The 24,930-nt window shown below is 34.6% G+C and overlaps 2 protein-coding genes across 2 annotated transcripts; both read left to right on the top strand.

Moving 5' to 3' along the window:
• Window positions 1–17,899: 17,899 nt before the first annotated feature.
• On the top strand, window positions 17,900–20,180 carry LOC131621102 (protein LYK5-like). The gene has a single exon (XM_058892317.1). The coding sequence runs from the start codon at window positions 18,039–18,041 to the stop codon at window positions 20,034–20,036; it is 1,998 nt and encodes a 665-aa protein (XP_058748300.1). The 5' UTR covers window positions 17,900–18,038; the 3' UTR covers window positions 20,037–20,180.
• Window positions 20,181–20,953: 773 nt separating this feature from the next.
• LOC131619598 (uncharacterized) lies at window positions 20,954–22,503 on the top strand. Its single transcript, XM_058890678.1, has 4 exons — window positions 20,954–21,400; window positions 21,676–21,763; window positions 21,887–22,234; window positions 22,373–22,503. The coding sequence occupies exons 1-4, from the start codon at window positions 20,954–20,956 to the stop codon at window positions 22,501–22,503; spliced, it is 1,014 nt and encodes a 337-aa protein (XP_058746661.1).
• Window positions 22,504–24,930: the final 2,427 nt, after the last annotated feature.

The following is a 24,930-nucleotide window of genomic DNA, read 5'->3' as shown; positions in this document are numbered from 1 at the left end:
AACAAAGACAGTTTGGTAAAAAAAGTTAATTAGTCTTTTCTTAATTTGTATCCCCTCCTCCTTCTAGAATAAAATATTAGCATAATAAAACTAAATTATACATATTAATATAGGTAATTAATCAAATTTAATATGTTCACTTTCAAAAAAATAAAGCTAGTTGCCTAAGTTATCCTTAAAGATTAATAAATTGGGTAATTGGAAATTACAAAAACAAATAAATGAGGGATCGTTTATAAATAGTCATTAAATAGGAGATAATTTGATATTTGCTTATATTTCATTTCTAAAAGTATTTGTCATTTTTTTTTGTGTATTTCATTCTGGAAGGAGTATGAAACAATCAAATGTGACACTTATAATATCGACATGAGGAATACTTTAAAACTTTAGGGTGTGTTTGGTTTGGGGTAGATGAAGGGGAAGAGAGGGGATGGGAGGAGAATTTCTAATTAAATATGTTTGGTTCAAATTTTAGGAAAGGAATGGAGGGGGGATGAGAGGGGAGCAAAATCCCTCCAAACTATACTTTTTGTGTCCTTTCAAATCGGGGGGGATTTGGAGGGGAGGGAATATGAATTTTAATAAGTACAAAATTATTATATTTACCAAAATATCCTCAATTTAATTTTAATATTTTAAAATTACATATTTTCTTTCGTGTTAATGCTTATCTTCTATGTGATTTTTCTCGATTGTTTCCATCAACTTATTATAATTATTATCCATCTTCAAATTATTTTCAATTTTTTTATCATAATTATTGCATTATTTTTATAATTTTTTAATGTTTATTTATGTTTATTTTTTCTTCTAATTTTGTTATTTATCCTATTATATTTTCTTTTATATGAAGTTTTAAATCATTCACTTTATTTTACTTTTTGTTTATTCATTTTATAAAAAAATTTAAATTATTAATTTGAATTATAACTTATTTTATGTATTTATTTTGTTAGATGATTCATCACGATTTAAAAATTATTATTAGCAAATAGTTTCATTTGTGTCGGAGAGTTATAATCTAAATCAAGTGTACTCAGTTTATTAGCGTTATGATAAATTATAATGTTTTAGTCCCTCAATATTAAAAATCTTATGACCAAAAATTTATTTATGAAATTTTCATATTTAAATATTATATCACTTATATAAGATCATAAGGATAAAAATGTAATTTATTAATAAAACGTCTCTACTCCCCTCCTGAACCAAACATATTTTTAACTAAAACCCCTCACTTCCCCTCCCCTCTTTTATTTTGAATCAAACACTTATCTGATTAAAAAAATCTCTCACCTCTCATTCCCTTCCCTCCATTAAAACCCCTCCCCTCCCTCTCATTTGAACCAAACAAACCCTTAAGAAAAACATTAAAAAATTGAAAACAAAAGAAGTAGAAAGAGGCATGTTGAGAGCCAGCAAAGTTGTTTGACTTGAAAGTTAAAAGCAATATTACACTTGACCTTGGCAAATCAAGATCATTTTTCAATTGGCCTTAACATAAATAATACTGGAAATTCAAATTTACTATTTTAGATAATAACAAATTGAAGTAGCCATTTTCAAAAATATAATAGATTTACAAGCTCAGTGTGTGGACTTCTAGAGGAAATAAGAGTGGTCTGATGATTGTGGTGGAGAACTAAGTAGTGGAGTCATAAAGAGTTCGAGACTGTAACACCCGTATATTTTAATTTTTAATTTAATTGAAAATTGAATTAATAATTAGAATTATTTTGGTTTTATGAAAATAACTAGAAAATAATGGTTTATGGCACTGGGCCATGTGTGATGTTAGTAAGAAGGGGGGTGTTATATTAGTAAAGCACTTTTACTAATTATAATGTTATTTTTCATAAAATAAGAAGGAAGTTGGAAAAGAGGATAGAACGTGAAAAGAAGAACTGAAGAATTGAGAACTCGAAGAACGTGAAAGAGGAGCATTAGAGGGAGAGACCAATCAAGAACTTTTGACTAAGGTAAGCGGGGACTCTCCGGTTAACATCTCTTATCGTGTTTTGAATGATAATATTGATTAGGGATATTATTTAGGTCAATTGGATTGTATGTTAGGTTTATGGATGTTATAATTGATGAAATTGCTTGAATTATTGGTTAATAATGTGTTGTTTTGATGTATGATGAGGTATGATGATGCAATTGATGACTTTGTCTGTAAATGATGTTTAGAATATATTTTGGACTTAGGATGTGTGAGATCGCAGGGTCTGTCGCAGACCTGAGAATCCGCAGAATCGCACGCCCGCTAAGCGGAGTTAGGCTCGCTAAACGGGTGTTGATTGTTTCCAGAAAAATAAAAGGGCTCGCTAAGCGAAGGCAGTCCGCTAAGCGGAGGTCCCAACTTGGTTCGCCTCTGTGATGCTTCGCTTGAAGCGGGGTGATTGAATTTTTATGCCATAAGCGCCCTAGTGGCCGCTAAGCGGACCCTGGAGCGCAGAAAATTATTAGAACTTGGAAATAACGTATCTTTTGAACCGTTGGCCTGTTTTGAGTGCCTTTTTGAGTATGATGAACCTCATGAAGTAACCTACGTGTTTAAATGATGAAATGAGGTGTAAATTTAAATTATTTTGAATCATGATTTTATTGCTTTGTGAATGATGTATTGAGCATATATGTGATGAGATGTGATAATATACATGTTATGCTTGATGCAATAATCATGTGATGATTTTGTCGGTTGTATGATGATGATGATTGGATAGTATTTGAATAATGATAATATATATGTAAACACGCTTGATGATGATAATTATGACGAATGGTAAGAGAAGAGACGATGATGTTCATCAAATCGACGATGTTATAAGTATGTTGTATATATTTGCATTCATTCATGATCATATGTTGAAGGCTGAATCCAGATGATGTTGTAGATTCAGTGAAGAACATAATTCCCATTGTGTGGAATTTGTGCTGGCAGGGCCGTATCTTGATGATGTTGGATCGGTCGGTGGGTTATTCCCATTGATGATGTTGGTACCACATGCATAGTGTCAGTTCATTCATATGCATGATTAAATGTGTTTCAGTGTTATGAATTGATGATGTGTTGGTTGTGTGTTTTGTTGAATTGTTTGAATATAATATAATTGGGTGAATAATATAAATATGATGTGTTGTTATTTATAATGCAGTAATATTTGTTAATTGCGATGAGACTCACCCTTACATGTTATTTTCAAATTGAGGATAGCGACTTTTCGACTTGGTGAGGATTAACTCATGAGTCAGTGCGTTTAGTTTAGCGTCAGGTGTCATGCTCTGATATAGTAACACTGGGGAACGTGATGTTTTGAGTTTATGTTTATGACTCTATTTATTTTATTTGAGTTTATGGGATATAGTTTCTAAAGATGTTGAACTATTTTGTATGACTGATTTTCCGCTGTGTTAACATGAGTTGTTATGAATTATGTTGAATTTCCTCAATAAATGCATGACAATGACATATGATGTTTGTTTGAAATTTGAATTGTGGCACCCTTGTTCCATGTTACTCTGATATATTTATTTAATTGTCGCGGGGTTTAAAAGGGGTATTATAGAGACTGGGGTGGAGAATTAAGTTATGGAGTCATAAGGAGGTCGAAGGTTTGATCTCCACCATCAAACGAACAATAATGTTTATTATTTAAAAAGCATGCAGACTTATAATAGCAAAAAAATCATCTCAATGAATGCACCATACATGTGATGTGAAACAAAAAATGCCTACATGAAATTCTTCACATAGAAAGATCAAATAAACCCTTAAAACTTTTGCTCAATTGAGGCATGGTATCAAAAATCATTACATATATCTGCTATTAGAAGCTTAGCCAACAAATTTGGAGTGTTCCAGCTCATTAAACGAATCCCAACCCAATGAGAGGATTGAATCTTAGACAAAACCATGATAATCTTAAAACAATTTGGTCTTGAATTGAAGTCACAAGCAACACAACTTTTGGCAATCTCAGCCATAGAATATGCAAGATCCAAAGGGTAATCATCCCTCAGTTTAGGATCCATGAAACCTCTATATTTTCACCTTAACATTTTCCCCTTCTAGAGTATTTTTTATAATTTCTAATCTGTTTATATAGGATCTCATATCTCCACTAAAACTTGTTAGAGATTAAAGACATAATTCTTCCCAAAATTTGAAGAAAAATAAAAGAATTATGAGAGAGAGAGAGAGACACCATTTATCCAATATTAAACTAAGTGTTGTTCTTTTCTCAATAAGAAACAGAAAACAATTTGTGCTTTAAACCCTCATTGTATAGCTAACAACCTCAAATGAAATACATGTAGTATTGAATATTGATTTTGGTAAGTATCATCTTTAATGATTTAATAACACTTTTTCAAATTCCATTTTCTACAAAATCCTATTTAAAGGAAGTTTATAAAGATAGTAGGGTGAACCTATCTTCTATCAAGAGAAACAAAACAAAAACATATACATACAAGTATCAGTAACGGGCCAATACCTAGTGCAACAAACAAAATATAATTGGATAATAAAAAAGGAAAATATAATCAAAATCTAGGTAATTAAACAAGCTTATACATAAACACAAGAACCCCAATACCTGATTTGAAATTTTCCATTCTATTTAGAGTGATCTCTCGTCTTGATTAATAATGCAAGTTCTAGCTCGACAATAGTTTCTTTTGTTACATCTTTACCAGAGACAAAAGTAAAATAATAGTGAGGCTGAATATATATGATTGGATCATAGTGAAAACAAGTACAGTAAACATAACACAGGAAACATGTATAAAAATACCTCTTCTTCTTTTATACTTAACTTGATATCTTCTCCTCTTCAATTTCTCTTGATATATGTTGATGTAGGCATTTGATTATATGATTCTTAACCTATTCCTATATCAGATAATATGATATTAGAAAAATAAATAGACTACCTATTTGAACTACATATGATAGAGACTTATTGACCTAGTTGTACAATTAACATTGAGTTTCATAAGCCAATGACTTATTGACCAAAACTATAAGCTTACAGAACTAATTCAAAAGGATGGAATCAATAATCCTAAAACCTCTAATTCAAGAAAGCCTTTAATTTATTTTCATTTTCCACATGATGTTGAATTATATCGTTACAATATTCACACATTACACAAGGCTAATCTCTCAAAGCTTCTATTCTAATCTAGATGACATTCTTTGATATATTTTATTGATTTTTCTATTAATATTTTAACAATGTGAGACCAGTAACTTGCAACAAAAAAACCAATGCATAATAGGAAATCTATTGAATCATAATCCCAAAGTAAAATTTGAAACCCTAGAAACACTACATCTGCAGACTAAATTTCACATGATCAAAAAATTAAAGAGTATCAATATATTAGAACTATAATAATTAGAATAAACCCTAGAGATTGATATAGGAAAGGGGTACCATGTACGTATACATCTTGATCAACAATGGAAGTGTTTTTCGAAGGATGGTCGCTCTAGAGCTCCGCTGTTGGTTCTTCGCACAAAAGCACAATTAAGAATAGCCACACACCTAAGTGAAAAAAAAATCGGTGAAACAAAAATGAGAAAACATAACAAAGATGGAACGAGAAAATAATTTTTACCGTATTTGTGACTGGAGAACGTGAGGGGAAAATTCGTTAGAGTTGGGAGCAACGTCATTGTTGATGGAGCTGGGAGTGCTTACCTCTTTTGTATGTGAATAAGAGAGAGAAGGAGGAGTGAATAAAAAAACGGAGGAAGAGGAAAACAACAAGATTTTGCAGCTTATTTTTCCATGCCATAGATATTGTATTTGAATAGATGGAATTAGATGAAATAGGAATAGACCATATTTATATTCTAGGGGATTTATATTCTATGGGAAATTACAGTCACCTCTCAACTCTGTTAAATTAACACTGACACCTTTTTTTTAATTTTTTAAACCTGCATTGACTTTCCGGGGTATTAAAATGATAATGTCACTGTCTCTCTAGTTTTTAATGACATACGAAATTCTAGGTATAAATTACATTTATCTATGGTTTTTGGTCTATCACTAAATCAATGTAAGGAAAATATATAAAAAATAAAGATATAAGAAAAAAAATGACATTAGAATTTATAAAAGTTCAATTTAAAGAAAATATATAAAAAATAAAGATATAAGGAAAAAGATGACATTAGGATTTATAAAAGTTCAATCTAAATTAAGTGACCTATTCATATTCCTAAGAATTGATCTTGAGAGTTTTTAATATTGCTTATGAACTTATAAAAAGCTAAGTTTACGAACTCCCTTATACAAAGAAAAAGAAGTTTCGGGTTTACTTCCAAGCAAAACAACGAACACTAAACTAAAGTGGTAAGTCTTCCTTCCAAACACAAATGAAGCATCGAGAGGTTAGTCTCCTAGTTTAAATCGAGATTTTATGCAGACTTATCTCGAACCAATGTAGTGTTTTGAATTGGATATCCTCTAAACCAAACTAGGATTTTATATGGGCTGGCCACGAACCGAACTGAGATTTTACACTAGGATGATCTTGAACCAATTTAAAATTTATATTGGGTTGAGCTCAAGAACTAATAAGAATATTTTCCATTGGTTATCTTCAAGAATTCAGAATGAGAGTTTTTCCTTAAGTGGCACAACTCACGAGCCAAACAAAAACTTATTACTAAATCCCCCAACCAAAGATATTAACAGGTTTAACTTTGAACCCAAACATAAACTTCCTAGAGGGAGAAGTATTTACTTAAGATAAAAAAGAACTCTTGGTAAATTTATAATATTACTCTTTATAGAACAAACTTCCTCACTTAAACACAAGAGCATTTATCAAAGCATTATGGCCAAATTCATGTGAGAGAAAGAAAAATATTTTAGAGAGAGAGAATGAGAAAGGTGAGATAAATCACGTTTTTATAAGTGAAAAAGTGAACGCAAAGACTTCTATTTAAAGGCCAAAGAATGGTTCAAAAAAGTAAATTATCCATGGGCAACATTAATTATCCAAAATCTATTGGGTCCTTATTCCTATCGATTGGATGACCTAAATAATTGATTATTTGTAACCATTTTGAAAATATTTGATAGATCATTTTTACCCTTCTTTAATACAACGTCACAATCAATTATAGAATCAATTTTACCTTATCATTTTGATTGGTTATATAGTTCAATCGATTGGACATTTCAAAAAAATGTCCTAATCATTGTGATAATTTCTAATTCATCTGGCTAGACTCCAAAACAATTTTAGGTGCTTTTATTGGAGAAATAGAGGCTCTAAAAAGAGTTTTAATGAGTGTGTAATTCAGCCATAATACTTTACAAAATCACCCTCGTGTTTTAACAAAACATTGATCTCTCTGACACGACCAGGTCAACTTTCACACTATGAATCTTCAAGTCTCTGTCGAATATATCAATCACATAAGCACTTTTCTTGAATCTATTTGGAGACGAGGCTTGAGATACCTTCAAGTAGGACGCCATCATCGGAGGATACCACACTGATCATTAAATCCTAACTCTTTAGCTTTATTCGGAGGAGATCTTGAACAAACTGTTAGTGCTCTGGTCTGTATTATTGTCTTATTGGCATCCATGCTTGGCTAAAACATAATAGCAGCTGAATGTAATATAATGTACTCTTGCGAATATTAAAAGAACAAAAACAGGTACTAAAACAAGATGTTACAAGGAATGTCATGACATTAACCATGACATCGCGCCTGCAGAACTGAGGAAGGAAGATTCAGTTTTGGTTTTAAAAGATACAGAATATTCTATGTGGATATTATGTAATCCTATGTGGCGCAGTCTTAAAGGTCAAAGAATCAAGTCAGAATATTGAAGAATCAAATCTAAGATTGAAGTTTCAGCAGTTACTAATTTAGGAGATAAATTAGGTAACTTATGATCTAAAGGCCTTGTTTGTAGCAGAAGAAATCTGCTGATTTGTAACAGCATGGAGTGCTGCGATTTTAAGCCCAAGTCCAACTAGGATCAGGTTATATATAGGAATCTTTGTAGCCTTGTAAACCTAACGATCATAATGTAGTCATTAGGGTTTGTTGTTTAAGTGAACCACCCAGGTTGTGGGATGGTCACTGAGTTGTGCCTCGAAGCCTGTAGGTAAGAGGTTTACTTTATTCACTCAGAAGCTGTGAAGCAATGAGTGAAGATTGTGTTCTTGGAACTACTTCATTATGTATATTTAAATTGTTGGTGATTAAGCTGTCGATGCAGTGGCTGAGTTGCTGACTGCTAGACATCATTGCTATGATTGGGAGTGGAATGGAGATATTCCATATCTAGGGAGAACCTAGGTAGAGGGGTCATTGGGTAGTGATTAAGTGAGGAGTTGTAAACTGGGAGTTTAGCTCTGAATTGATACTGCTAATAGTGGACTTCATCCCTGGCTTGGTATGCCCCCAGAGTAGGTTGATTGAACCAAACTGGGTGAACAATTCTGTTGTGTTGTTTATGTTTTTGCATTGTTTATTTGTAAGTTCAGTTTGGATGTCATAACATCGTGCATGACATCAGTGTGTAATTTAATGACTGTGCTAACACAGAATCTCTGCTAAGCAGATTTGTTAATGTTAACTGAACTGATATGGGATCCCGACACTTCCAGACTTCTGGATGTTAGATGTAATAAATAATTGAGGGATCTGTATGTACTGCCTCAGCCAAGCTGATGACAGACCAGATGTCCCAACATCGTATATGACATCTGGGGTCTGTCTTACCAGAATTTCAATTGGTATCAGAGCAGGCATCCTGTCTATTTCTGGATGAGATCCATGGGAGATACTTTCTGGTTGTTGGAGGTAGATGATTATTTGAACATTCATGTTCATATTGTATGGTCCCTAGAAGTGGAGGATGGACCTATGTGTGGAAGACTGGACCAAACTGACCAAAACAGGTGTATTCTCTTGGCAAGGGAAGATGGTGTTACTGGTTTCAAGGATATCCAAATGATTCATGCGGGAGTGAAGAATTTGGGGTGTTTTATTCAGCATATAGCAAGGTACAGAGAAGAAGATTGTCAAAACCTCCATGCGGGAGTGAAGTTAATGATAAGGTATTCTTTGTGCTTATCTGTTTCTTTCTGGTCAGAATATTGGTTAGGTCTTGTTGTGTTGCTTGAAGAAGAAGCAAGCATATTGTTGGATTGTTCAGCTGCAATTCTTGGATGTCATGCTTACAACTGGTTCTGGGAGTAAGCATTGTGTAATCTCTGTTGATATATGGCTATTTTCTGCTGCATAGCATCTGATGCATAATCCTATCTTTGAAAGAAGATCTCTAGGGTTATATGGTTTTCAACAGAATTTGTAGCAGATTGTTCTCAACTTTAGTACAAGTGTCAAAGATACTTGAAATCTTTTCTCAAGTCCACTCATAAAGGCATGGTTATTGAGGTTGAAGAGGTTCAAATGATCAGTATTCCTCATATTCATGTGCAAAGTTGTTTGATGATCTTCAAGATTGTCAAGAATTGTGTGTTCCAAGAAGAAGGAACTGATGGCATACTGGTATGCAGCTACCAGTTGAAGAACAGATGTTCTGGTGCTAAACTTATGTAGTGTGAGTACATTTGTTTGGAACCTACTCCTGATCTGGAAGAGGAGACATCTGCTTTTCGTGTTGATTGGTCAGAATACAATCAACTGAACCTTCCATCCCAAATGTCAGTTTATTTCAGGCATAAGCTTATGGGAGTTGGAAGTAGAGCTCAGTGCAAGTGAAAGGATTCATTCAGGTTTTCTTTTCAAGACCTCTATGAAAATTCAAGATGAGCTTATATCTGGTATGTTCTTTTGGTCAAAGGAACCAGATGTGTGAATTGTTTTCTTAATCATAGAACAGTTAGTGGTGAAAACTGAATACTGTGTATCGTGCATAGTGAAATATGGTTTTGAATATTGTGTGATGATTCAAGGGAGTCAGATTACTGTGTGGAATCTGAGGTATTTTCAGGAGTTATGTCATAAGTGAATCTGTTCCAGAAACCTTGTTGAGGGAATCTCTTCATGGGGTACAGATTGTGGCATCCATTATCTCAAAGTCAGAAGAGAAGTCTGAAGAAAAGTTTATTGAGATATGGCATATATTATCCCTTAATCATGACTGATGTGTAGCTGAGTTGATGATGTTGGTCGTGCTTTCTTTGTCTTTCCCCAAGTGTCATACAGGAGATGTTGAATGAGAAATCCAAAGAGTCTAAATGAATGATGTCATAACAGATGTTGTAACATCATTTTCAAGAAGAATGCTTTCATGTATGAAGAAGATATCATTTAGAAGGACCTGGTGTGAGCAGCAAATTCTATCTGAGTGACTAATAGGTGCTCTGATGGGAGACTTAGTACTTATTGGATGTACAGCCTGAATACAGATTCATATACTCTGTCGGGAGCTAAGTATGTGTATGAAGTGTCCATGGTCTGATTTGATCTATGCATCAATTATAGTTCTGTGTTATCTTCAATTAAGCATTAAGAAAGGCAATGGTTGACTGGTGAGTTGATTCAAGAAGAAGAAGATGTATGTGATGCTTTGTTTTGTATGTTACATCACAACACTTGAAGACACCAGTAAAGATTAGGTTTAGACCCATCTGTTGAAGAGATGTTCAAGAGCTATTTAGAAGTTTCTTCTATTTCAAGGTACATGAAGTGGCAGTCTGGATCTTGTGTAGCAAGCCAACTAAGGATTCCAAATTTGGAAAGTGTGGCAGTTCCAAATGAAGAATACTTCAGGTTAAGGACAATTATTCAAAACATCCTTATGTTGTAATTCTCAGGGGGAGTATGAAGTATGACAAGACATCAATCAGTGTAGGTGGTGGAACACTCAGAGATATTGATGAGATTTCAAGTCTGATAAACTAATTTCTTGCGTGATGTCATAACATCACTATATCTTGTTGGTTTGGAAAATTATCTAGAATCTAGCATGTGAAGGATGAAGAAGCAACATTAAGTCTGAAGTGACCGTTCTAACTTAATGTGGATTAGAATGAGCAGATTCTGATCTTGGTGATGGTAACATGTTCTGGCAATTCGTGTTTACTTTCATGATGAAGACTTCAGTAGTGAGTATGACTATGAAGACAGAAGTTTGGTGAGATGATCAACATAGTTGTGGATAAAAAGGATTCTTCTAATTCTAATTGGAGAGTATGTTAATCATTATGAGAAACATCATATCAAGGAGGATTTCAAATTATCTTGGCAGACCATGATCAGAGTGCAACTTGGTAGGGTTATGATCAACAAGTGGAAGAAGTGGCAGTTCTTTATGTTGAGTTTGTGGCAACCTTTCTATGGAAGCATCAAGTGTCAAAGGGTTATTTGTTGATTATTTCAGGTGGAGATAAGGTGGTAGACTTGAATCTGTTGAAGAAAGAGAAGTGGAGTTAGTTGAATGTACTGAACTGTTCAACTGTATCTTAATGTTATACAAGATGTTATAACATCTAAATTCTGATGTGAGTATCTTTTGTAAAGGAGTTACTTTGTAATAGTGAAGTGTGTCAGGTAGTTAGTTGGGCAGAGGGTGCGCTCTTGAAGATATGAAGATGCGTCTTATATTTTCCATTCATCATTACAAGTTTTCCTGTATGAAGCACAAATTATCTCAGATAGGGGGAGTGTCTTCTTAGTTCAAGATATAATTCTAGAAAATTATCTTGGTCTGTTATACTCTATCATCATAATGAAGGTGGTCCAAGTCAGCAGGAGCTTTTTCAACTTAGTTAGAGGAAGTTTCTTATGAAAAGGTTTATTTAACAAGATGTATCATTACAGTCAGTTTTTATGGGAATGGTTGAATCTAACCATGTGCGTCTGGTATCCACAAATCTTGAACTGTTCTAGTGGCTGCATGTCAACAAGTGTTGGAAGGCTCTTCACAGTTGCAGTATACAGTCTCAAGGTGATCAGAACAACAGAAGTCTATGACTAGTGAGTCAGTAAAGGAGTAGGAGGTCTATTACGTGGTTCATAGGATGCTTTGTCCAAGTCTCTTAAAGAATCTTAAGCTATGTGCTTGAGGGGTGAAAGAGGGACAATGTCTGACAAGATGTCATGACATAGTTAAAGACATTGATTCTGCAGAGTCAAACAAGGAAAAACTGCTTTGGAAAGAGTAATTGCTTTTAGAACTGTTTCCTAATTAATAGTTTGACCGTTGAACAAGACCAAAGACTATCGTTACTTCCTATGATTCTCCAATGGCTATAAATTAGCATCTTCGCAGCAGGCTTCAGATATCAAATCTCTCAAAGATGTGTTTCGTGTGTGTTTGTGTTGGGTGCGTCCAGATTTGGTATTGCGATGGGTTCCTCTACCAAAATCTGCTCAGAATAACACAGGGTGGGGAAATCATGAATCTCTACCAATGGTGTTACAGCAATAACAATGAGCATGCATCTTCTTGTTCAGTCTTCGAGAAGGGAGACGTTTTAGTTGTGATTTGTGATCTGAGTTATGAACACAATTGTGATTTGTGTTCTGAGTTACAAGGGCTAGTTCTTGGAGAACTACAGTGGCAAGAATTGGTTTTCGTATCTTCTTCCTCATGTGCAGGGGGAGTTACAGGTTCTTCCATTGCATATTATGACATTGTATACATCTTTGTCATATTATGGCTAAAAAGGGGGAGAGAGGTGACGCTGATTTTGCTACTGTCAAAAGAAACAAAGGAAGATTTGAAGACAGAAGTAGAAGCAGACTGAAGATGTTATGATGTGACGCTGATTTTGCTACTGTCAAAAGCAACAAAGGAAGATTTGAAGACAGAAGTAGAAGCAGACTGAAGATGTTATGATGTGGTTCAGCCTAGGTATCCTGAAAGTTGAAGCAGCTGCTCTTGGAGTTAATGTGTATTTATTATTTATGTTTAGTTTTAGCCAAAATAAGCCAAAGGGGGAGATTGTTAGTGCTCTGGTCTGTATTATTGTCTTATTGGCATCCATGCTTGGCTAAAACATAATAGCAGCTGAATGTAATATAATGTACTCTTGCGAATATTAAAAGAACAAAAACAGGTACTAAAACAAGATGTTACAAGGAATGTCATGACATTAACCATGACATCGCGCCTGCAGAACTGAGGAAGGAAGATTCAGTTTTGGTTTTAAAAGATACAGAATATTCTATGTGGATATTATGTAATCCTATGTGGCGCAGTCTTAAAGGTCAAAGAATCAAGTCAGAATATTGAAGAATCAAATCTAAGATTGAAGTTTCAGCAGTTACTAATTTAGGAGATAAATTAGGTAACTTATGATCTAAAGGCCTTGTTTGTAGCAGAAGAAATCTGCTGATTTGTAACAGCATGGAGTGCTGCGATTTTAAGCCCAAGTCCAACTAGGATCAGGTTATATATAGGAATCTTTGTAGCCTTGTAAACCTAACGATCATAATGTAGTCATTAGGGTTTGTTGTTTAAGTGAACCACCCAGGTTGTGGGATGGTCACTGAGTTGTGCCTCGAAGCCTGTAGGTAAGAGGTTTACTTTATTCACTCAGAAGCTGTGAAGCAATGAGTGAAGATTGTGTTCTTGGAACTACTCCATTATGTATATTTAAATTGTTGGTGATTAAGCTGTCGATGCAGTGGCTGAGTTGCTGACTGCTAGACATCATTGCTATGATTGGGAGTGGAATGGAGATATTCCATATCTAGGGAGAACCTAGGTAGAGGGGTCATTGGGTAGTGATTAAGTGAGGAGTTGTAAACTGGGAGTTTAGCTCTGAATTGATACTGCTAATAGTGGACTTCATCCCTGGCTTGGTATGCCCCCAGAGTAGGTTGATTGAACCGAACTGGGTGAACAATTCTGTTGTGTTATTTATGTTTTTGCATTGTTTATTTGTAAGTTCAGTTTGGATGTCATAACATCGTGCATGACATCAGTGTGTAATTTAATGACTGTGCTAACACAGAATCTCTGCTAAGCAGATTTGTTAATATTAACTGAACTGATATGGGATCCCAACACTTCCAGACTTCTGGATGTTATATGTAATAAATAATTGAGGGATCTGTATGTACTGCCTCAGCCAAGCTGATGACAGACCAGATGTCACAACATCGTATATGACATCTGGGGTCTGTCTTACCAGAATTTCACAAACTATCTAGGGCATCTTTGACCGCTATTAGTAGTTGCTTGTCTTTATGCTTTGTTGTCATAAAATTCAAGTTGCATCCTGCATTTTCATGAGTTGTTATCAAAGTTGAGATATATCTTCTTGAGTTGCCATCATCATCAAAACCATAATAGGTCTAGGCATGACTTTCTTAGATTTGATCACTTTCTGATTAAACTTACAAACACATGGTTCCACAATTTTAATGAAATTTTTGATTCACATGATTTGAATTAAATACCATATGATTCGAGTCAAGAATGTTGTGATTTGAATCCCACACTTTCCTGATTCAAATCATGTTGGCAAAATTAAATTCTAAACTTCCAAGAAAATATTGAAAAACCGTACAGGCCCAGACTTTTCTCACACCCTGAAATCCAAATAACTTCTTTAATATCCTGAAGAGAGAATGGGACCTCAATGGCAGAGCTTTTTTATATGGAAAGTTCATTAAAAACCACTTCATCCAGCCTCGGCCTCCTAAGGGACGGCTCTTGAAATCTTCCCTTGAAATGATTGTAGACCAAAGATTTATTGCATTCAACATTCTTAATCAGAGATTCTCTTGACTAAGGCCACTATACCATTGTGAAGAAATCTGGACTTCATGAAGGGATGAAAAAACTTAGAATTTTGGTCTCCTTCCCTAAGCCATATACATCTGGATTTTTGCTTGATTAGTGATTCATGTAAATGGAGCTTTTGCTAAACCAAGTTTTGAGCTTCAATTCTCTTCTCAAATAAGTTAGAGCTCAACAAAACATAATCATTTTCCACCAACTGATTCAACAGATTAAGATCTTTAACTGCCTCTTCAATATCTAAATCTAATTTCCCAAAGACCTCCGAGTTCCAAGATCTCAACCTTGACTTCAAAGGCTTGAGTTTCTCTTTGAACACAAATAGTTTCTTGCTTTGATTATTCAATTATTTCTGAACCTCTTCAGCCACTGATAAGAATTCTATATGATATAGACATGATGAGAAGAACTTAAAAGGTTTGGGCCCCTCAGTTTGAATGATTGACTTTAACCGAAATTGGACAATGGTAAGAAATTTCCCTATTACCAAAAAATTTCCCTTTTAAACTCTATTTGTCTATTAAACCTTCAGAAATAAGAAAATGATCAAGCCTGCTCATTGAGTTTCCTAACACCGGTAAATCAATCAATTCCATATCAAAGATGAAGTCGTAAAATTCGGTCCTTTCAATGTTGTTGGATTGGGCTCTAAGACCTCTTATTTCACTAATTATCTTAATAGCATTAAAATTTCCACCCACACACCACTATCCTAAAGGAAAAAAGGGATTTTCCTTTTGTTGTGAATACAACATGAGGAGTAAATGTTGACCACGTAGATGATATAATCTTTCCAATTCAACTCAATTCCCACAAAACCTTTTCCTTCAAGGCTGGGTTTCCACATGAGTAACATGCCTCCTGCCCTACCTATAGCTCTCTTAGCCATCTACATAACATCCTTGCTTCCCCAAAGAGAATGCACCATAGATTCATCCACAACATCTTCGTTTCTTGAAGAATGCAACGGTCCACCTTTCCTGAAACTATAAGCTTACTAATTGATTATTGCTTGGTTGAATTGCCACTCCCCCTTATGTTATAGGAAAGAAAATTCATTTGTTACATGATTTTTTGACATCCTTCATTCTGACCCTCTTTTGATCTCTTATTTCCAAATGTTTGATTTCAGCTACACAAGCACAATTATCATTTTCTCCTCTGATACCTAGGTCTCAAACTTTCTTCCAAATTTTTGAAGCCACACCTTTGCCTTCTTTAGCCCATAACCTCGAATTTCCTTAAATTACATCATGATCAAATGTGGACTCTCACCAAAGAGTCAATCCACCAAAAAATTATATCCATTAAAGAATATATGGATTGAGATTATTGTTCAATTCATTTGGCAGATTTAGGTGAAATTGAGGATAAGAAGTAAGAAGGTTTGGCAATTGTGGTAACTTTGGATTGCAAAATGATGAAAACGGATACATCCGGAACCTTCTTAGATGTCTCTCTTACTTCTACCAATAATTTACACTTGCGGTTTGGGTTGGGCCACCAAAAGGGGAAAAGTTTTAGGCCTAATAGTAGTTGCTTGGAGCCTTAAAACACCTAAAGGGCCCAATTGGTTGGGACTGAAATGGGCCAATTGCGCTGAGTCCTGATTTGCTAGTTTCCCAAAGGTGGTTTACTATGGGATGTTGACATTTTTTTCTGAGATTAGTGCCATTTTGAGGGGCAAAGAAGCACATGTCTCAAGATGATTCAACTTATAATTAATCTATAGACTTTTCTACTCTGACCTAACAATTGTGTAACTTATGACCATTATCTTTATTTTGGAAAATAACTAAATCCTGCTTTGTCATCTTGTTGCTTAATACTCCATCCAAATTCCTGCTTTCACATAGGGAACCAACTTCATCTCTTTCATCTACTTCAACTCGTCGTCTTCTTCCTGCTAATTACTGTGTATTTTTTATGAGTCTTCGCTAGATGAATCATCTGAATCCAAATATTCATGAATTTGAATTCTCAAAGGCCCTTATGAGTCCTCAACTAATTTCACATTAAAAGATATGTCATTAATCTGAACTTCTATATCTTCACTTAAAACCTTTGAATGTTTCATCCTAACCAGGAGTCGAGCCACGTCCATTTTTTAGCGCAACCTTATGTTATCATCTACGCGTCAAAGGCGCTACCAAGGCTTTGAAAAAATCAGGTTTCCACGCTTGACAATAAATATCATAACAACGTATCCACGTGACTTTCACATTATCCACGTTTGAAAAGAGAACTTAATCATTTTTAGTTTTTTTAGATTTATCATTAAACACACAAATCAATCAATTGAATTAATATAAGGTGAATTCTTATCTACCCAACACAAAAAGTTGGGTAGTGTTACCTTTAGTGTAAAATGCTTTGGAAACAACCAAAAAAATATATTATTTAATAATTAATTAAATGAGATAAAATTAAATGATGCAATATGATTGGTGGAATGTACACTACCCAACTTTTTGTGATGGATAGAGAAGTTGTCCCCATCTTCGCAAATACAATAGTTTAATTAGACAACTTTTTTGGTTAGGATTTAACTTGACATCGTGGCTTAACTAAAATTTTAAGAATATAAATTTGTGGCTTACCAACTTTTTTTAATCAACGAATATAATTTTAAGAAAATAAATTATTATAAAAAATAACATAATACGATGAGTATATATATTCTACTATAAAAGTGAGAAAAAGAAATTCTTCTGTGTGTATATAAATTAAAAAACAAATTGTGACTTTGTGAAGTTTACTTCACATTACGTAATACAATCACATGCCCAACATCTTTTATCTTGTGTGAGACGTCCCCCTCAATTGACCGGGTCATCCTTTTTCTGTTCCATCCAAAGTCAAACTAGAACAATTCAATACTAATTATTCAGAGCCATGATCCCATGAGGCCATGACTATGAGTGGAGTAAATAACCAAGTTATTATATTTAAAAAACAAATTACTAAGTTGGCCATTAATAGTGTATATGAATTGATCTCTAATTTTAATTTTTTTTTTTTAAAAGGACAAAAATATTCAAATAAAAGTTTACTCCAAAGTAAAAGTCAAATGTTCATACTCTATCAGCTATTGCTATTACAACCAACACAAAGAAGATAATAAAACCCCAAACGTCTTTGACTCGCTGGCTTCTCCATCACTACCCCATATGCTACGCCAACCATAACCATGAACAACAAACCAACCAATTTAAATCTCAACCTACGCTACTCCTAAACCACCCCAATAACTTCAACCCCACCATGGCATGGCCAAACTTAATAACACTAATCATCTTTTCCTTCATCTCAAACACAATCTCCCAACAAGAATACGTCAACAACAAACAACTAGATTGCGAAAACACATACAACTCAACATCAGGCAACGTTTGCAACAGCGTCAATTCATGTCAATCATACCTCACCTTCAAATCAAACCCCCCATACAACACTCTCTCTTCCATTTCCAAACTCCTCAACGCTTCACCTTCCCTCGTTTCCCAATCCAACAACAACATCTCCACCCTCCAAACCATCCCCTCCGACACAATCCTAACCGTCCCCGTTACCTGTTCCTGTTCCGGTAACAAAAATTACTACCAACACAACACTTCCTACACTCTCAAAACCCTCGGTGAAACCTATTTCTCTGTCGCTAATCTCACCTACGAAGCTCTCACCACCTGTCAAGCTCTTATTGCCCAGAATCCTTACGGTATTCGAAACCTCACTGTTGGTCTCAACATAACTGTTCCTCTCAGATGTGCTTGTCCCACCAAGAAACAGACAGATCAAGGAATCAAGTATCTTCTCACGTACTTGGTCTCTGAGGGTGAATCCGTTTCTTCAATCGCTGATCTTTTCGGCGTTGATCCACAAACCGTTATTGAAGCAAACAAGCTTTCTTCTGCTTCCATTATTTTCTACTTCACACCTATTTTAGTCCCTCTCAAAAACGAACCACCGAAAAATATTATCAAACAAGCCTCCCCGCCGGAGTCTCCGCCGCCGCCTCCACCGGCGAATCCTGAGGATAGTGGTTCTTCCTCTTCTAAGAAATGGGTCATCGTTGGTGTCGCGGTTGGGGTTGTTGTTTTGCTTTTAGTAGTTCTTGCTTTGTTTTTCCTCTGTTTCTATAAACGGCAACCGGAACTACCTCCGCCGGTGGGTAAACCTTTCTCAGATTCCGACAACCAGAAGATTTCTGATACTATTACTACTACCTCCACAACTCAATCTTGGTCTCTTTCTTCTGAGGGGATTCGTTATGCGGTTGACTCGTTGACTCAGTACAAGTTTCAGGATTTGCAAAATGCAACCATGTTTTTCAGTGAAGAGAACAAGATTAAAGGTTCTGTCTATAGAGCTTCTTTTAAAGGTGATGCTGCTGCTGTTAAGATTCTGAAAGGCGATGTTTCTTCCGAGATTAACATTTTGAAGAGGATTAACCATGCTAATATTATAAGGTTGTCTGGTTTTTGTGTCTACAAAGGTAACACTTATCTTGTTTATGAGTTTGCTCAGAATAACTCTCTTGATGAATGGCTTCACTCTGAGAACAAGAACAAGGATTATGAGAATTCAAATTCGAATTCGAATTCTACGTGTTTGAGTTGGTTTCAGAGAGTTCAGATTGCTCATGATGTTGCTGATGCTCTTAATTACCTTCATAATTATGCTAATCCACCTCATGTTCATAAGAATTTGAAAAGTGGGAATATTCTTTTGGATGGGAAATTTAGAGGTAAAGTTTCAAATTTTGGGTTGGCGAGAGTTATGGAGAATGAAGATAATGAAGGGTTTCAATTAACAAGACATGTAATAGGGACTCAAGGTTACATGGCTCCTGAATATATTGAGAATGGTTTGATTACTCCAAAGATGGATGTTTTTGCTTTTGGTGTTGTGATTTTGGAGCTTCTTTCTGGAAGAGAAGTTGTTGGTGGTGACAAGAATAATGGTTTGGGAGATCAACTTCTTCTGTCATCAACTGTGAATCAAGTTCTTGAAGGGGAAAATGTTAGGGAGAAGCTTAGAGGTTTCATGGATCCAAATTTGAGAGACGAATACCCTTTGGATCTTGCATATTCAATGGCTGAGATTGCTAAAAGATGTGTTAATCGTGACCTGAATTCAAGACCAAATGTTTCGGAGGTTTTCATGGTTTTGTCTAAGATTCAGTCCTCTACATTAGACTGGGATCCATCTGATGAACTTGAAAGGTCCAGATCTGTTAGCCAAGTTTCTGATAGCAGATAGTTAGTGATGTTTAATGCCATTGAATAAGTGTTTTAGAGATTATTTAATCTTGCTATATGCAGAGGTTTAGGTTAGCCTATTTTGTATTGGTGATTGTTTTACTTATAAATATTAATATTATTTAGTTGGACATTCTTATACAGATAAAAAAAGAAAATAAAATCTTAAAAGACGTTCTTTAAATTTAGAAGTTCTTTAAGCATTGATTCTTTCGTTCAGTTTGTTTTCTTGATTATGTTATTCGCTTTATGCTGCAATGACGAGAAACAATAACAATCAAATGCAGTTTCATCTTGATCCCTATTATGTTTATCCGTCGGAGAATTCATCGACGGTGTGTGTCAGTGTCACGCCGGCGTTATCCGGTGACAAATATCATGCCTTGTCAATGAAGATGAGACGAGCCCTAGCAATGAAGAACAAATTTCAATTTGAAGATGGATCTATTGAGATTCCTGATGAAGGTGATTTGAATTACGTAGCTTGGCAACAATGCAACAATCTGGTGCATACATGGATTATCAACCCGATAACACCATCGATTGCACAAAGTATGGTGTTCACCGATAATGTTGTGAATATGTGGAATGATATCAAGGATCAATTCATGAGAGGGGATAGAATTCATGTCGCACAATTGCATCAAGAAATTTTGAATCTGAAACAAACAAATAAGAAAGTTTTAGATTATTTCACGGAATTGAGAAGTCTATGGGAGGAACTGGATCAGTATAGGCATATGCCAAGTTGCACGTGTCGAATAGCTTATGCTTCCTTAGCCATGAGGAATAGCAGAAGCTTTAGAGTTGAAGATAGGATCATTCAATTCTTGATTGGACTGAATGAAGAATTTCATGGAGTTGTTTCACAAGTCTTTGCTTATGGATCATTTCCCACAAATCAATAAAGTGTTTTCTATGGTGATGCAACAAGAAAGGAAGATAAATGGAACTCTATTTGCAAGCAACAATGTTGTTGAAGATGGAACAGGTATGATAAATATTGTTGATGGAACAAAGCAATCAATTGGTAGAGGAAGAGGAAATGGTAATTTCTCTGCAGGCAGAGGAAGAGGAAATCTTAAAGTTTGTGCCTACTGTGGTAAAACAGGGCATATAATTGATAACTGTTACAAGAAACATGGATACCCTCCAAGCTTTGGAAGAGGAAATTCATATGTTAATCAAGTGGAGGTAGATGACTCTGAAAAATGTGCCGCTACATCAACAAGTGACAATGGAAGCATGTCTCTTACTAGAGAGCAATATCAAAACTTGATGATGTTACTTGAGAAGAATACAGGCTCAATCAATATCACTAAGGGAGATAAATCATACTTTGCTAACTTCAATGCTAGGAGTAGTGTAAGCTAGATGTTAGATACGGGAGCTACACACCATATATGTCATTCTTTAAACTGGTTCATTGAGCAACATAAAATTGATTCAATAATGGTTAATCTTCCTAATGAAAATTCTATAGCACATTTATTTGTGGAAGTGTAAAATTATCTAATAAACTCATTATTAAAGATGTCCTATATCTTCCAGGATTTGAGGTTAACTTGATATCAGTTTCAAAGTTATGTAGAGAGCAAGATTGCAATCTATTGTTTGAAACTAACAAGTGTGTAATATAGGCAAAGAAGGGATTGAAGAAGATTGGTTTGGCTAAAGAGCTTGATGGCTTATATCACTTGGAAGACTCTGAAAGAGATAGTAATATAGGTTTTGTTTCAGTGTATTTTTGAATAAGCAAACTGATAATGCTCTAGCTCCATCCATTTTATGGCATCTTAGATTGGGTCATCTATCGTATGATAAAATGAGTTGTATGAGCAATCTATATAGCTATATACCTACTAGTGTACATAAGGCATGTGTATCAACAGGCTAGACACAAATGTTTGTCTTTTTCCACAAGTAATAACAATGCATATGAGGTGTTCGTTCTTATTCATATAAACATTTGGGGGCCATTTAATACTACTTCTGTACATGGATTCAAATATTTTTTAACCATTTTAGATGATCATAGTAGGCATGTGTGGGTTGTCATGTTGAAATCCAAAGCTGAAGTAGGACAAAGAATAAAGGACTTTGTTGAAATGATTGAGACACAATTTCCAAAGAAGGTCAAAATAATTAGAAGTGATAATGGGACTGAGTTACTCATGCCTGTGTATTATGCTTCAAAAGGTATCCTGCATCAAAGGAGCTGTGTCTATACTCCTCAGTAGAATGGTCGAGTTGAGAGTAGACATCAAAATATTTTGAACATCAGTAGAGCCCTCATGTTTCAGTCAGGATTACCAAAGAAATATTGGTTATATGCAGTTCTGCATGTTGTATTCGTCATGAATCGTATTCCTACTAAGGTCTTGAAAAACAAATCCTCCTATGAGGTTATGAATGGTGTTATTCCTGATCTGAGTTTGCTTAGAGTGTTTATTGAAGTGGTTCCTTAAAAGAGAGAACATTGGAGTTGGACCTGGAAAAAAGATGTCCTAGTATGATGTTTCAACATCATAAAAGAAGACTGAAGACTGTCGCTTGTAAAGCTTGAAATATCATAAACAATGACTACTGAAGACTTCTAAATTGCTGCTACTGAATTGTAATGTTTAAACCCTTGTATTTTTTTATGCTTCCGTAATACAAAGGTTATGTAAATTAGTTTTAGCCAAAATAAGCCAAAGGGGGAGATTGTTAGTGCTTTTGAGGATTGACTTTATGTTTGGTAAAACTAATTTAGCAGCAATAGGTTAAATAGAATTATAACTTGTAAGAGAAAGCAGGTTGAAGTTCTATTTAATGGAGAAACATGTTGTGTTGAAATGTTTCAACATCTGGAACAACATGTCGAAGAAGATGTCGTGACATTGTATCGTGTTTAAACTGACAGTTTGGATTCTGTTATAACAGAAACAGAATATTCCCAAAACATTGAATCCTATGAGGAGCTATATCTTAGGAGAACATTTAGGAAACTAAATTTGGAAAGATTTTACAGGAGAATCTGTTGCAAAAGTGTAACAACTTATTGTTGTTACTTGGAGCATATTTTATGGAGATATTTGTGGAGAATATCTTGGAGCTTATATTATGGAGCAATTTTAGCAACAGTTTGTTATGTCAGTTTGTTACGATTTAAAGGTGAAAAGAATCAAGTCAGAATATTGAAGATTGTGTAGTTTCTAATTGTGGAGACAATTTAGGAAACTTATGATTAAAGACCTTTCTTTTAGCAGAAGAATTCTGCTGATTTGTAACAGCAAATAAAGCTGTGATTGAAGGCCCAAGTACAGTTGGGAATAAGTTATAAATAGAAGCTTTGGAACCTAAGTTTTGTACCAGCCGTAATTTTAGTAATGTAGTTTTTAAGGGCTGAGTCTGTAAGGTAAACTTCCCGGTCTGTGGGAAGGTTACCATTGTGATCCTCGAAGCATGTAGGCAAGAGGAGTATTGTTCTTGAAGGAAGCTTTGAAGCAACTTCAAGTTGTATTTATTTGTGTGCTTAGAATGTTGGAGATTAGGCCCTCGATGGAGTGGCTGGGGTGTTGACTGCTAGACATCATTGCTATGATTGAGAGTGGAATGGAGATATTTCATATTTAGGGAGAACCTAGGTAGAAGGGTCATTGGGTAGTGATTAAGTGAGGAGTTGTAAACTGGGAGTTTAGCTCTGAATTGATACTGCTAATAGTGGACTTCATATCTGGCTTGGTAGCCCCCAGAGTAGGTTGTTTGAACCGAACTGGGTGAACAATTCTGTGTGTTATTTATTTTCTGCACTGTTATTTGTATTCCTATCTTGTCTGTTTTTGTAAATGTCAGATCAGATGTCATGACATCCATATATGACATCTGAGTTCTGTCTTACCAGAATTTCAGAGACATCAGCATATTTTGAACATCAGTAGAGCCCTCATGTTTTAGTCGGGATTACCAAAAAAATATCAATCATATGCAGTTCTGCATGCTATATTCCTCATGAATCGTATTCCTCCTAAGGTCTTGAAAAATAAATCCTCCTATGAGGTTATGTATGGTGCTATTCCTGATCTGAGTTTGCTTAGGGTGTGTTTGGTTGAGAGAAGAAGTTGTAAAGAGAGAAATAGGTGAGAAAGAGTTTGATAAGAGAGAAGTATGAGAGAAATAGAGTATATTTGATGTATTGTTTAGTAGAAGAGAAAAAAGTGAGAAATAGAAGAGAAAGAGATGTGTTTAATTTATAAAATTACAAAAACACCCTTCATATAATTTTATATTATTTTCTATTTTAATTTAGTTAGTATAATTTTAAATAATTAAATAAAATAAACTATTTGAATATATATATATATATATATATATATATATATATATATATATATATATATATTGATATTGTTAAATAATAAATTTAATATTTAAAATTATGATACAACTCATTTAATTTAATTTATATTTTAATATTCATAAAATTGTACATTGCATTAGTTATTATTATTAAATATTAAATTATTATAATAAAAAATTTGCAATTAAATAAATATAAACATGCCTTAGCTATATAAATGAAAAAAATTAACGTACGTGGCTGATCATGAAGAAGTTTCATTTTTCTATATTAATTGAGAGGATATAATTATTTTAGTTAAACAAGTTAATTATTTTTTCTTTTTTAAATTAATTATTGTGGTGTCGTTTTCTTTTACCTCCCCGTTTCACTTGGGAGGACGGCACGCTAAACCCTTCACGCGAAATTTGGAAGGAGAATGCGCCCGTGGTGGGATGAATTTTATTTCAGTTCTTCCTACGATATCACACGAACTTTCTTATTTGTCCTACGAGTAGGAAAGGGAAAAAAAGATCTCAACTAAACCCTAGGAGTTTGCTAAGTGTGGGGATTT

Source organism: Vicia villosa, linkage group LG7 (genome assembly GCF_029867415.1).
Source record: "Vicia villosa cultivar HV-30 ecotype Madison, WI linkage group LG7, Vvil1.0, whole genome shotgun sequence".
In the NCBI taxonomy this organism is placed as follows: Eukaryota; Viridiplantae; Streptophyta; class Magnoliopsida; order Fabales; family Fabaceae; genus Vicia; species Vicia villosa.
Note: the sequence above shows the minus strand (reverse complement) of the source record. Positions and strands in the feature narration are given on the sequence as shown.

Excerpts from the sequence above, each read along its gene's own strand:
- LOC131621102 (XM_058892317.1), top strand. The coding sequence starts at position 18,039 with ATGGCATGGCCAAACTTAATAACACTAATCATCTTTTCCTTCATCTCA.
- LOC131619598 (XM_058890678.1), top strand. The coding sequence starts at position 20,954 with ATGGTGATGCAACAAGAAAGGAAGATAAATGGAACTCTATTTGCAAGC. Across the intron at positions 21,401-21,675 it reads ACTTCAATGCTAGGAGTAGT|GCAAAGAAGGGATTGAAGAA; the intron begins GTAAGCTAGATG and ends TGTGTAATATAG. Across the intron at positions 21,764-21,886 it reads TGAAAGAGATAGTAATATAG|CTATATACCTACTAGTGTAC; the intron begins GTTTTGTTTCAG and ends CAATCTATATAG.